This window comes from Oncorhynchus kisutch, linkage group LG26 (genome assembly GCF_002021735.2).
Source record: "Oncorhynchus kisutch isolate 150728-3 linkage group LG26, Okis_V2, whole genome shotgun sequence".
NCBI classification, from domain to species: domain Eukaryota; kingdom Metazoa; phylum Chordata; class Actinopteri; order Salmoniformes; family Salmonidae; genus Oncorhynchus; species Oncorhynchus kisutch.
Genome location: NC_034199.2, coordinates 38,037,836 through 38,050,891, shown reverse-complemented (window position 1 = coordinate 38,050,891; position 13,056 = coordinate 38,037,836). Strand labels below are relative to the sequence as shown.

General features: G+C 45.2%; 2 protein-coding genes across 2 annotated transcripts in view; both read right to left on the bottom strand.

Annotated features, from left to right (window-relative positions):
* Positions 1 to 842: 842 nt before the first annotated feature.
* On the bottom strand, positions 843 to 3,614 carry LOC116357691 (uncharacterized protein MAL13P1.336-like). The gene has a single exon (XM_031805555.1). It carries the CDS (start codon positions 3,612 to 3,614, stop codon positions 843 to 845), a length of 2,772 nt encoding a protein of 923 aa, XP_031661415.1.
* Positions 3,615 to 6,699: 3,085 nt separating this feature from the next.
* The window catches only part of LOC109884183 (inactive phospholipase C-like protein 1), a 172,392-nt gene continuing 166,035 nt past the window's right edge, over positions 6,700 to 13,056 (bottom strand). The window contains exons 8-10 of the mRNA XM_031805724.1: positions 11,811 to 11,886; positions 11,133 to 11,242; positions 6,700 to 10,597 (exon numbers count right to left, since the gene is read on the bottom strand). Coding sequence (XP_031661584.1) covers positions 10,424 to 10,597; positions 11,133 to 11,242; positions 11,811 to 11,886 — 360 coding nt within the window. The 3' untranslated portion in view covers positions 6,700 to 10,423. The remainder of the gene's footprint in view (positions 10,598 to 11,132; positions 11,243 to 11,810; positions 11,887 to 13,056) is intronic.

Here is a 13,056-nt window from a genome sequence, read left to right as displayed (position 1 = left end):
GCACTGCCCAACTAGAATAATGTGTTTTCTGCACTGCCTAACTAGAATAATGTGTTTTCTGCACTGCCCAACTAGAATAATGTGTTTTCTGCACTGCCCAACTAGAATAATGTGTTTTCTGTCCTGCCCAACTAGAATAATGTGTTTTCTGCACTGCCCAACTAGAATAATGTGTTTTCTGCACTGCCTAACTAGAATAATGGGCAGTGTTTTCATTGGTTGGTAGTTAGTTGTTAGCGCCTTGTAACGTTTGATGAAGTGATAATACAGATATTCATTTGGCACTAATTGGTTGAACTAACGTTTCAACGTAATTTGTCAGTATATTGTGACGTTGAATCTACGTGGAAAAAAACATTGGATTTGAAAAAAGTAATCAACTAAAACGGTCGTTTTTAAGGGTTACATTTCAACCAATTTTCAACATAGACAAATATTGTATAAAATATGTTTAATTTGCACCATTGAAACAATATCAGATCTTCAAATTATATCAGTGATCAGAAAAAAACTATAGGCTGAGGAGCACCTCCTGGAGAGTTAGTCTGGCTTAAATTCCAGTTTGTCTACAAACTAATCATTGATATGTTGGATTCCCATCTCCAGATCAACCCAACATCTAACTTAAAATGCACTTTAAACAAAGTTTGATTTGATTTAATCCTATTCTTAAACTTATATTCTTGGTTGAGATGGAGACTTGAATCCAACATATTAAATTATTCATTTGTAGTCAAACTGGAATTAAAAAGTCAGAGATACTTTCCTTCAAATGTTGATATTTGGTTGTGTTCACAACCAACAGGCAGATATTGAGATGAGAGAGATACAAGACTTCTCTCTCACACTACCTGCGTATGTGCACAGTTTCGCTCCACGCTGTTCATGCTGTTCATGGTGTTCATGGTGTTCATGCTGTTCATGGTGTTCATGCTGTTCATGCTGTTCATGGTGTTCATGCTGTTCATGGTGTGGTAGCTGTTCATGGTGTTCATGGTGTTCATGGTGTTCATGCTGTTCATGCTGTTCATGCTGTTCATGCTGTTCATGGTGTTCATGCTGTTCATGGTGTGGTAGCTGTTCATGGTGTTCATGGTGTTCATAGTGTTCATGCTGTTCATGGTGGTCATGGTGTTCATGGTGTTCATGGTGTGGTAGCTGTTCATGGTGTTCATGTTGTTCATGGTGTTCATGGTGGTCATGCTGTTCATGCTGTTCATGGTGTTCATGGTGTTCATGCTGTTCATGGTGTTCATGCTGTTCATGGTGTTCATGCTGTTCATGCTGTTCATGGTGTTCATGCTGTTCATGGTGTTCATGCTGTTCATGCTGTTCATGGTGTTCATGCTGTTCATGGTGTTCATGCTGTTCATGCTGTTCATGTTGTTCATGCTGTTCATGGTGTTCATGCTGTTCATGGTGTTCATGCTGTTCATGGTGTGGTAGCTGTTCATGGTGTTCATGGTGTTCATGCTGTTCATGGTGTGGTAGCTGTTCATGGTGTTCATGATGTTCATGGTGTTCATGCTGTTCATGGTGTTCATGGTGTTCATGCTGTTCATGGTGTGGTAGCTGTTCATGGTGTTCATGCTGTTCGTGGTGTTCATGCTGTTCATCGTGTTCATGGTGTGGTAGCTGTTCATGGTGTTCATGCTGTTCATGGTGTTCATGCTGTTCATGGTGTTCATGCTGTTCATGGTGTGGTAGCTGTTCATGGTGTTCATGGTGTTCATGGTGTCCATGGTGTTCATGCTGTTCATGGTGGTCATGGTGTTCATGGTGTTCATGGTGTGGTAGCTGTTCATGGTGTTCATGTTGTTCATGGTGTTCATGGTGGTCATGCTGTTCATGCTGTTCATGGTGTTCATGGTGTTCATGCTGTTCATGGTGTTCATGCTGTTCATGGTGTTCATGCTGTTCATGCTGTTCATGGTGTTCATGCTGTTCATGGTGTTCATGCTGTTCATGCTGTTCATGTTGTTCATGCTGTTCATGGTGTCCATGCTGTTCATGGTGTTCATGCTGTTCATGGTGTGGTAGCTGTTCATGGTGTTCATGGTGTTCATGCTGTTCATGGTGTGGTAGCTGTTCATGGTGTTCATGATGTTCATGGTGTTCATGCTGTTCATGGTGTTCATGCTGTTCATGGTGTGGTAGCTGTTCATGGTGTTCATGCTGTTCATGGTGTTCATGGTGTGGTAGCTGTTCATGGTGTTTATGCTGTTCATGGTGTTCATGCTGTTCATGGTGTTCATGCTGTTCATGGTGTGGTAGCTGTTCATGGTGTGGTAGCTGTTCATGGTGTTCATGCTGTTCATGGTGTTCATGGTGTTCATGCTGTTCATGCTGTTCATGGTGTGGTAGCTGTTCATGCTGTTCATGGTGTTCATGCTGTTCATGGTGTTCATGGTGTTCATGCTGTTCATGCTGTTCATGCTGTTCATGGTGTTCATGCTGTTCATGGTGTTCATGCTGTTCATGCTGTTCATGGTGTTCATGCTGTTCATGGTGTTCATGCTGTTCATGCTGTTCATGTTGTTCATGCTGTTCATGGTGTTCATGCTGTTCATGGTGTTCATGCTGTTCATGGTGTTCATGCTGTTCATGGTGTGGTAGCTGTTCATGGTGTTCATGATGTTCATGGTGTTCATGCTGTTCATGCTGTTCATGGTGTGGTAGCTGTTCATGGTGTTCATGCTGTTCATGGTGTTCATGGTGTTCATGGTGTGGTAGCTGTTCATGGTGTTCATGCTGTTCATGGTGTTCATGCTGTTCATGGTGTTCATGCTGTTCATAGTGTGGTAGCTGTTCATGGTGTGGTAGCTGTTCATGGTGTTCATGCTGTTCATGGTGTTCATGGTTATCATGCTGTTCATGCTGTTCATGGTGTTCATGCTGTTCATGGTGTGGTAGCTGTTCATGCTGTTCATGGTGTTCATGCTGTTCATGGTGTTCATGCTGTTCATGGTGTTCATGGTGTTCATGCTGTTCACGGTGTTCATGGTGTTCATGCTGTTCATGGTGTTCATGGTGTTCATGCTGTTCATGGTGTTCATGGTGTTCATGCTGTTCATGGTGTGGTAGCTGTTCATGGTGTTCATGGTGTTCATGCTGTTCATGCTGTTCATGGTGTTCATGGTGTTCATGCTGTTCATGGTGTGGTAGCTGTTCATGGTGTTCATGGTGTTCATGGTGTTCATGCTGTTCATGCTGTTCATGGTGTGGTAGCTGTTCATGCTGTTCATGGTGTTCATGCTGTTCATGCTGTTCATGGTGTTCATGGTGTTCATGCTGTTCATGGTGTGGTAGCTGTTCATGGTGTTCATGGTGTTCATGGTGTTCATGGTGTTCATGCTGTTCATGGTGTTCATGCTGTTCATGGTGTTCATGCTGTTCATGGTGTTCATGCTGTTCATGGTGTTCATGGTGTTCATGCTGTTCATGGTGTTCATGCTGTTCATGGTGTGGTAGCTGTTCATGGTGTTCATGCTGTTCATGGTGTGGTAGCTGTTCATGGTGTTCATGCTGTTCATGGTGTTCATGGTGTGGTAGCTGTTCATGGTGTGGTAGCTGTTCATGGTGTGGTAGCTGTTCATGGTGTGGTAGCTGTTCATCGTGTGGTAGCCAGGCCACCAAAACAGTGGAGAAGTTGAGCCTTGCGCGCCAACGCTCTTAATTGTTGCGGAAATTGACCCACTACTGTGCTGTTTACTTTCTGCATCTAGGTCACATCGCTCAGTCTACATTTAAGCTATAGGATTCAGCCAGTGGCTCTGATGAAACTATCCTAGCATTAGATGCATTTCTTTTAAATGTTGATATTTGGTTGTGTTGTCACCCAAACACAGTTCAATACTACTTTTGAAATCCAATAAACAGCCCAAACTTAAGGCTATCCCACAAACTAATGTAACAGTACTTATTCAACCTTAGAATGAGTAACACATCCGTGACCACTTCCAGGTTCCTATAACTATAAATGTCTTCTTATGTAATTATAGAAAGGTGTATGTTCAAGATAGCATGCAAGGGTCCCAGGTCTGTGGAAATCTTCACAGTGGCTATATTAATCTGCACAGGATCACAAACAGCAGTTATGACTTGCACTATGTACTTTCAATGTCATCTCAACTGCAAACCTTAGTTGTTTTTTCCCTTTGGTTGTGCTGTTAGATGAAGCACAGTGGAACACAAGAAATAAAAAACATCTGACATTGTATTTAACCATTTGAACTTTGTTGTGCTTTTTTAGATGGTTGAAAGCAGTGATAACCCATTGGGAATTCTACACACTTACTGCTGTGATATTTGAGTGGGTGAATAAAGGCCAACATCTCACTGATCAACGTCTCAAACTAATATTACCCACATTTCCACGTTGAAATGACATGGTGTGCCCAGTGGGAATGCTTCCAGACAGTTGAACATTCAGTAGTTCCTTTGCACCAACATTCAGTAGTTCCTTTGCACCAACATTCAGTAGTTCCTTTGCACCAACATTCAGTAGTTCCTTTGCACCAACATTCAGTAGTTCCTTTGCACCAACATTCAGTAGTTCCTTTGCACCAACATTCAGTAGTTCCTTTGCACCAACATTCAGTAGTTCCTTTGCACCAACATTCAGTAGTTCCTTTGCACCAACATTCAGTAGTTCCTTTGCACCAACGTTCAGATTCTGTCATTCCCTATCTCACAACCTCGTCATATATAGGATAGACTATTAGCACATAGACCAACTCAGGAGTTTAACACTAGGCCTCAAAGCTGTGAAATAATTCAACACGTTATACTTCACTATTCCTTCACTTTTAAAATATAAGGGGGCGTCTCCTGTGCTGTGTGTCTCTGAGGCCCCAGCCCCAGCATGGCCCTGTGTAGCCCCTAGTGGCCCCAGGCTAAAGGGCCCTGCCGGGGACCCTGTGGTGATGGTAGTGAAGGTGTGTGTGTGTAAGGGTGGTGATAGGGCGAGCAGCAGCCAGATGTTCCCCCTGCATTAGGAGCTGACAGGCTTGTCATGTCTCCTCCTCCACTACCACAGAGTTCCATCACCTCCCATCTGCTGCACACAATCCCCTGAGACATCGTCCAGTGTACAGGACCACGAGAGAAGGAGGGAGGGCGGGAGACAGAGAGATAGAGAAGTGATTTTTCTTTCAGTTCTATGACATCAGGCCCGTGCCAGTGTTTATTCTTGTTGTAGGACTAAAACATATTAGTGTACTTTTGAACTGTAATTACCATCACTCTTTATAAGCTTGATATGAAAATAAATCAGCATATTTAGCAGCCAAGGTTGAGTATTGAACATTCAATAACATTTAGGAAATATTGATATTTATTTTGCCTTATTTACTGTGGAAAAGGCCTGTGCTATCTGGTATCCTTGGGACGTTCCTACCCCCATTGGAGTAGACTTGTAAAATGGTTAAGATTAGGGTAGGGGTTAGGGTTAGGTAGGGTTATGGTTAAGCTTAGGGTAGGGGTTAAGATTAGGGTAGGGGTTAGGGTTAGGTAGGGTTATGGTTAAGATTAGGGTAGGGGTTAGGGTTAGGTAGGGTTATGGTTAAGATTAGGGTAGGGGTTAGGGTTAGGTAGGGTTATGGTTAAGCTTGGGGTAGGGGTTAAGGTTAGGGTAGGGGTTAGGGTTAGGTAGGGTTATGGTTAAGCTTAGGGTAGGGGTTAGGGTTAGGGTTAAGATTAGGGTAGGGGTTACGATTAGGGTAGGGGTTAGGGTTAGGTAGGGTTATGGTTAAGATTAGGGTAGGGGTTAGGGTTAGGTAGGGTTATGGTTAAGATTATGGTAGGGGTTAGGGTTAGGTAGGGTTATGGTTAAGTTTAGGGTAGGGGTTAAGGTTAGGGTAGGGGTTAGGCTTAGGTAGGGTTATGGTTAAGCTTAGGGTATGGGTTAGGGTTAGGTAGGGTTATGGTTAAGATTAGGGTAGGGGTTAAGATTAGGGTAGGGGTTAGGGTTAGGTAGGGTTATGGTTAAGATTAGGGTAGGGGTTAGGGTTAGGTAGGGTTATGGTTAAGATTAGGGTAGGGGTTAGGGTTAGGTAGGGTTATGGTTAAGCTTAGGGTAGGGGTTAGGGGTTAGGGTTAGGTAGGGTTATGGTTAAGCTTAGGGTAGGGGTTAAGGTAAGGGTTGTGGTTAGGGTAGGGGTTATGGTTAAGCTTAGGGTAGGGGTTAAGGTAAGGGTTGTGGTTAGGGTAGGGGTTAGGGTTAAGTTTAGGTAAGGGTTAAGGTTAGGTAAGGGTTAGGTAAGGGTAATGGTTATGGTTAAGGTTTGGGTAGGGGTTAAGGTTAGGGTTAGGTAAGGGTTAAGGTTAGGTAAGGGTTATGGTTATGGTTAGGTAAGGGTAATGGTTATGGTTAAGGTTTGGGTAGGGGTTAAGGTTAGGGTTTAAGGTAGGGACTTCCAAAGTACTCGGGATAGGAGTGACCCTGAGGAAAGGGCTCAGTGCAGTAGCCTACTAGGGATTATTCCTTGTTCTCTTGATAAACACCTCCACCTACTGGCTGTTCTGGCAAACTACACCTCTATTATTCCTTACTACTACTGGCCATCAAAACCAAGGCTCAGAACCATTACCTTCAAAATTAATCTTTCTTTCCCTCCTTTTCTAAGAGAACGTTTTAGAGAGAACCAATGTGATGATTCCATAATGATTAGATGGAAGACAAGAAAGAAAACAAGGCGATTTAATGGTCAGTAAAATATTGTTTTATTTAGTCAGGGTACAACTGTGACATTGGTAATCAGATAGAAAAAAAACTAGCTTTTCAAAATTAAAGCTAGGGGCATTTAATAACATACTGTGACAAGAGTGTAGGGCGACAGGACGAAACAAACATGTGTTTGAATGCTCGGTCAGAGGAGATGGCAGACACAGACAGACATAGGTTGTAATGCACTACGTAGGGAATACAGTACCCGTTTGGATGCAACCGTAGCCCATACACACATCGCTATAAGGGACGGTATAATGGGGCTATCAAGGCAACCGGGAACTCGAGGTCAAATCATGACGTTAGTGATCTTCAGGTCGGAAAGTCGGCACTCTAGAAAGATGCCAGTGTGTCCAACTTGACATTTCCAGTTTGATGACCATAAAAAAAGAAATCCTAGTCGAAGCTGTTTTCCCCCTGAGTTCCCAGTTGTCTTGAACGCACCCGTTGTCTTGAACACCCGTTGCCAAGTCACACCATGGGGGGGTATTCTATTTTTATTAGAAAAATGTAACCAAATGTAACTTGCTAAATGGTCTTTTAGGTTTATAGAGAGTTACTATAGTATAGTAAAGTAAAGAACTATGGACCAGAGTGTTGTTCGATCAGAGGTTTTATTTAAGATTTGTAGCGTCTCAACACAGCAAAAAACATCAACACACCAGTCGAGCAGATTAGACAGCAATCTTTGCATTCTGTATCTGGGTCGTTCCATCTCAAGAGGTTTTAAATAAAAACATTACTATAGTAAGTACCTATTATGTGCCAAATAAAGTATCAGGGTTGACGATTTCATCTTAAATCAGTCATGAATCCCCATGTGACAGGGGGAATGGAAGATTGTTGTGAGGGGCATGTGAATGCAAGCTTTAACTTGGTAAAACATTTCTAGCCAGGGCTATCTGTGGGTAAAAGGCTTGACGCGAAATCCTTGACCCGCTCAGTTTCCCACCACTAAACACTAGAAAATGGCCAAAAAGAGTAGAACCAGCTAACCTGCTTTCACACTATGATTTGACTATAAGATGTTCAATGTTTCTTTTTTTAAAGGAATAGTTTCACCATTTTGAAAACCCGAGTTCAGTTCAGGTAACAGGGTTGACCTTAAAATGAGGGACGGACGTAAATGAATCACATTAAATCAATAATAATCTTCAGAATCAACTTTGTCAAAGCAACAAAATAACTAGGACTTCAACAATGATGTTGAAAACTTGGGAGAAATGTTGGGTTTAAGTGGGTTCAAATCTTCCTAGCAGTAACTGAGGGACATGCCAAAATACTGATATTTTGGCACTTTGGCACGTTATTCCTTATAAAGATATTGAATTCTCCATGTGGTCTATATTAAAAGGGCACTTCATTTAATATAACAGACTTTTCAGATTCAATATTGGTGCACAATTTCTACATAAAATGCAAGAGGCTCAATTTTGGTGGAACGACTCATCTGTCGTTTTGTTCATAAATGCACATAAAGGGTTAACGCAGAGGCCCAGGCTTTAGAACTAGCACCTGTTCTATGGTAAGGGAATGAGTTTTATTTAGCTAATAGCCTTTCTCATGAAGCATTCTATTATCCATCACTGTAGGGACAGTACATCACCTCCTACCCCAGGCTAGAACGGAATGTTTACCTGTGAGCCACAGGAGACCCCATTTAATGTCCCACACTCCATCAGAAGTGGGCAAGCATAAAAACACACCGAGGTTAGTAGTAGCACCTAGTGGCACCATTTTTGTAGTTCTTTGTCAGAGTACATCAGTGTTTAGCTGAGTGAGTTTTTTAAGCTGGGACAAACCCAGCACATACTTTCAGTCAACTCATAGAGAAAGGGGCCCCTATACGTCCCTCATAGTAACACAGCCATGCCAATAATGTCCTCTAGTAGAGAAATACACATCTATCAATCAACCAAGCCTTTTTAACACAACCTATTAATCAATCAATTGTCCCTCAGCATGTCCTTTTGGACATGGGGGTCACCCTTCACTCCATCCCTGAATGAAAGCCCCCCGTTGTATCCACTACGAGAAGGGCTCTCATCAACAGCGTTACATCAGTTCCTCCGAGGGATAAATTAGGTGGATGCATGTGGGGAAGGGGGATAACTAGTCAGTTGTACAACTGAATGCCTTCAACTGAAATGTGTCTTCCGCATTTAACCCAACCCCTCAATCAGAGAGGTGCGGGGGTCTACCTTAATTGACATCCACGTCTTCGGCGCCCAGAGGCTTAACTGCCTTGCTCAGGGGCAGAAGGACAGCTCGGGGATTCCATACAGCAACCTTTCAGTTACTGGCCCAACGCTCTGACCACTAGGCTACCTGCTGGTTACTGGCCCAACGCTCTGACCACTAGGCTACCTGCTGGTTACTGGCCCAACGCTCTGACCACTAGGCTACCTGCTGGTTACTGGCCCAACGCTCTGACCACTAGGCTACCTGCTGGTTACTGGCCCAACGCTCTGACCACTAGGCTACCTGCTGGTTACTGGCCCAACGCTCTGACCACTAGGCTACCTGCTGGTTACTGGCCCAACGCTCTGACCACTAGGCTACCTGCTGGTTACTGGCCCAACGCTCTGACCACTAGGCTACCTGCTGGTTACTGGCCCAACGCTCTGACCACTAGGCTACCTGCTGGTTACTGGCCCAACGCTCTGACCACTAGGCTACCTGCTGGTTACTGGCCCAACGCTCTGACCACTAGGCTACCTGCTGGTTACTGGCCCAACACTCTGACCACTAGGTTACTTGCTGGTTACTGGCCCAACGCTCTGACCACTAGGCTACATGGAGAGTCTTCAGGCGGGCAGACAACCCCGGCTAACAGAGTACAACAGGCGCTTGTTGCTTGTGAATTCCTGGAAAATGTAATTGACTCCTCCATAGACTCCCTGGGCTTCAAATGTTAGGAAGGATGTTAGGAAGGAGAACTTAAACAGGTTCTTGAAACCACTGTGCTCAGAAATGGTGAGTTGAGCTAAATCCAAACATTAGGTTCAGCGTACAGGGTCCATAGAGAAAATAACTTTAACACAGGGTAGCCTAGTGGTTAAAGCGTTGGACTAGTAACCGGAAGGTTGCAAGTTCAAACCCCCGAGCTGACAAGGTACAAATCTGTCGTTCTGCCCCTGAACAGGCAGTTAACCAACTGTTCCTTATTGAAAATAAGAGTTTGTTCTTAACTGACTTGCCTAGTTAAATAAAGGTCCAATAAATCAAATGAAAATAAAGGTGACCACCACTTTCCTCACAGCAGAACAATGTTTTGTGTTCACAATCACAGAGAAACAAAAAAAACATTGAGAAAATGTTTTCATTTAGTCCGTGTTTTCCAACAGAAAGAAACTGAGAAAGTTATATTAAGTTCAAGTTCACATTGTTAAATAAGCACAAGTGTTTTTTACGTAACGTAAGAACATTCATGTTTTGTTAAAAAGCCTCAGGACTGAAGAACACAAAGTGAGGCTTTCAAATTACTGCAACGATTCTTCAGTAGTCTTGCTACTTTATTCTGGATAAAGGGATAGGCTCTGGCCTCTATTCTATACCATTCCACTCTCTCTCTGTCCCCACCCCCTCCCTCTCTCTCCATCCCTCTCTCCCCCTCCCTCTCTCTCCATCCCTCTCTCCCCCTCCCTCTCTCTCCATCCCTCTCTCCCCCTCCCTCTCTCTGGTAGGTTGGGTGTGTCAGATTCGTCCATTGCCATGGGTGCTGCCTCTCCTGCCGTGAGGGGTGTAGAAGAGGTCAGAGGGACCGCAGGAGATGGTAGAGGTCAAGCCACAGGCTTCACAGGCCAAGGCCAACTGTCTCAGAGCATCCAGAGAGTCTGCCTTGGCACCATGCAGGAGATCACACTGACCCTGTAGAGGGAGCGATGGAGGGAGGGAGGTAGGGAGGGAGGGAAGGAGAGAGAGGGAGGGAGGGAGGGAGGGAGGGAGGGAGGGAGGGAGGGAGGGAGGGAGGGAGGGAGGGAAGGAAGGAGAGAGGGAGGGAGGGAGGTAGGGAGGGAGGGAGGGAGGGAGGGAGGGAGGGAGGGAGGGAGGGAGGGAGGGAGGGAGGGAGGGAGGGAGGGAGGGAGGGAGGGAGGGAGGGAGGGAGGGAGGGAGGGAGGGAGGGAGAGGGAGGGAGGGAGGTAGGGAAGGAAGGAGAGAGGGAGCGATGGAGGGAGCGATGGAGGGAGGGAGGTAGGGAGGGAGGGAAGGAGAGAGAGGGAGTGAGGTAGGGAGTTGGAGGGAAGGAGAGAGAGGGAGGGAGATAGAGAGGGGAGAGAAAGTAAAAGAGAGCAAGAGAGAGAGAGCGAGAGAGAGGGTGGGTGTTTATATAATATACAGCAGCGTAAATGTGTCCAAGACATTTTCCCCTTGGTGACAAAGTGTATTGTGCCTCCATGAGTACCTTGAGGACAGTGATGTTCCAGGTGAAACTCTCCAGGGCTTTACTATGCTTGCGCCCCTTCAGCCCCTCCTTCTCTCCCAGCCTGGGCAGCTCCTCGTGAAACTCCATTCCTGAGACGAGACAGGGACAGGTGAACGAGACAGAGACAAAATTAAGAGTCAGTGAGAGCTGAGGCTAGCGATAAGTAACAGAAAGACAATCCATATCATTCAATTTGAAAAAATGTTATTTTGTAATTTAGCTCAATTAAATGTCACACTTGAGCAGGGGATAAAAATAAATTTTTCCATTACTATCCTTTTGTCTCAAGCTCTTATGTGAGTAGTTTGTCTCCTTTTAAGGCTCATGATCTAGACCGACATCTGGGGTAGATATATGTTTATTAGTATGGTAAATCAAAGCCAGCTATTTACTTTCCTCTCTCCATTTCTCCCATATAGGGCAATGCACTTGAGCCAGCATATCTCTTCTGACAGGGGTACACAATACAATATAAAAGATGGCCCTTTTCAATCACACTTCAGTAGAACACGTAAGTTATTAGAAGTTACAAGTTAGTTATTATTATCACACTGCTAGATTCCTGAAGATAGGATCCAGGGTTTGTTATTACTGTGGCTGGTTAGACATTCATTTTATATTCCTCCATCTGTCCATCCATCCATCCCCTCCTCTCACCCTCTCTCTGAACCTGTGCAATCCTCTCCTGCACAGCGTCTGCCTTCTCAATCAGCTGCTTCTGGGCTGAGATCATCTGGAAGGGACAGACAGACACTGGATGAGCGTCTGGACAGACAGACAGGCAGACAGACAAGATGAGCCTCTGGACGGACAGACAGACAGGCAGGTAAGCAGACAGACCAGATGAGCATCTGGACAGACAGACAGACAAGATGAGCCTCTGGACGGACAGACAGACAGGCAGGTAAGCAGACAGACAAGATGAGCCTCTGGACAGACAGACAGACAAATACATTGAGTAACTAATTTCATTCTCAATAGATGTAAATCGTTTGCTCGCTGTTTGAGGTGAAGAAAACATTACTTTGAGAAGCTCCACAGCTCTTTAGTGGTGGTGCGTTAAGCCAATCAGAAATAGTATCAGATCCTCAAATGGGCACATTTCTATACCTACATTTGTGTGCAGACCAGGTAGCCTATAGGTCTACTACTATGTGTGCAGGCCAGGTAGCCTATAGGTCTACTACTATGTGTGCAGACCAGGTAGCCTATAGGTCTACTACTATGTGTGCAGGCCAGGTAGCCTATAGGTCTACTACTATGTGTGCAGACCAGGTAGCCTATAGGTCTACTACTATGTGTGCAGGCCAGGTAGCCTATAGGTCTACTACTATGTGTGCAGACCAGGTAGCCTATAGGTCTACTACTATGTGTGCAGACCAGGTAGCCTATAGGTCTACTACTATGTGTGCAGACAAGGTAGCCTATAGGTCCTCTCGCCCTCTCTCTGTCCCCTCGCCCTCTCTCTGTCCCCTCGCCCTATCTCTGTCCTCTCTCTGTCCTCTCGCCCTCTCTCTGTCCCCTCGCCCTATCTCTGTCCTCTCTCCCTCTCTCTGTCCCCTCACGCTATCTCTGTCCTCTCTCCCTCTCTCTCTCCTCTCACCCTCTCTCTCTCCTCTCGCCCTCTCTCTCTCCCTCTCTCTCTCCTCTCGCCCTCTCTCTCTCCTCTCGCCCTCTCTCTCTCCTCTCTCTCTCTTCTCTCTCTCTCTTCTCGCCCTCTCTCTCTCCTCTCGCCCTCTCTCTCTCCTCTCGCCCTCTCTCTCTCCTCTCACCCTCTCTCTCTCCTCTCTCTCTCCTCTCGCCCTCTCTCTCTCCTCTCTCTCTCCTCTCGCCCTCTCTCTGTCCTCTCTCTCCTCTCGCCCTCTCTCTGTCCTCTCTCTCCTCTCGCCCTCTCTCTCTCCTC

Excerpts from the sequence above, each read along its gene's own strand:
- LOC116357691 (XM_031805555.1), bottom strand. The coding sequence starts at position 3,614 with ATGAACAGCTACCACACCATGAACAGCTACCACACCATGAACAGCTAC.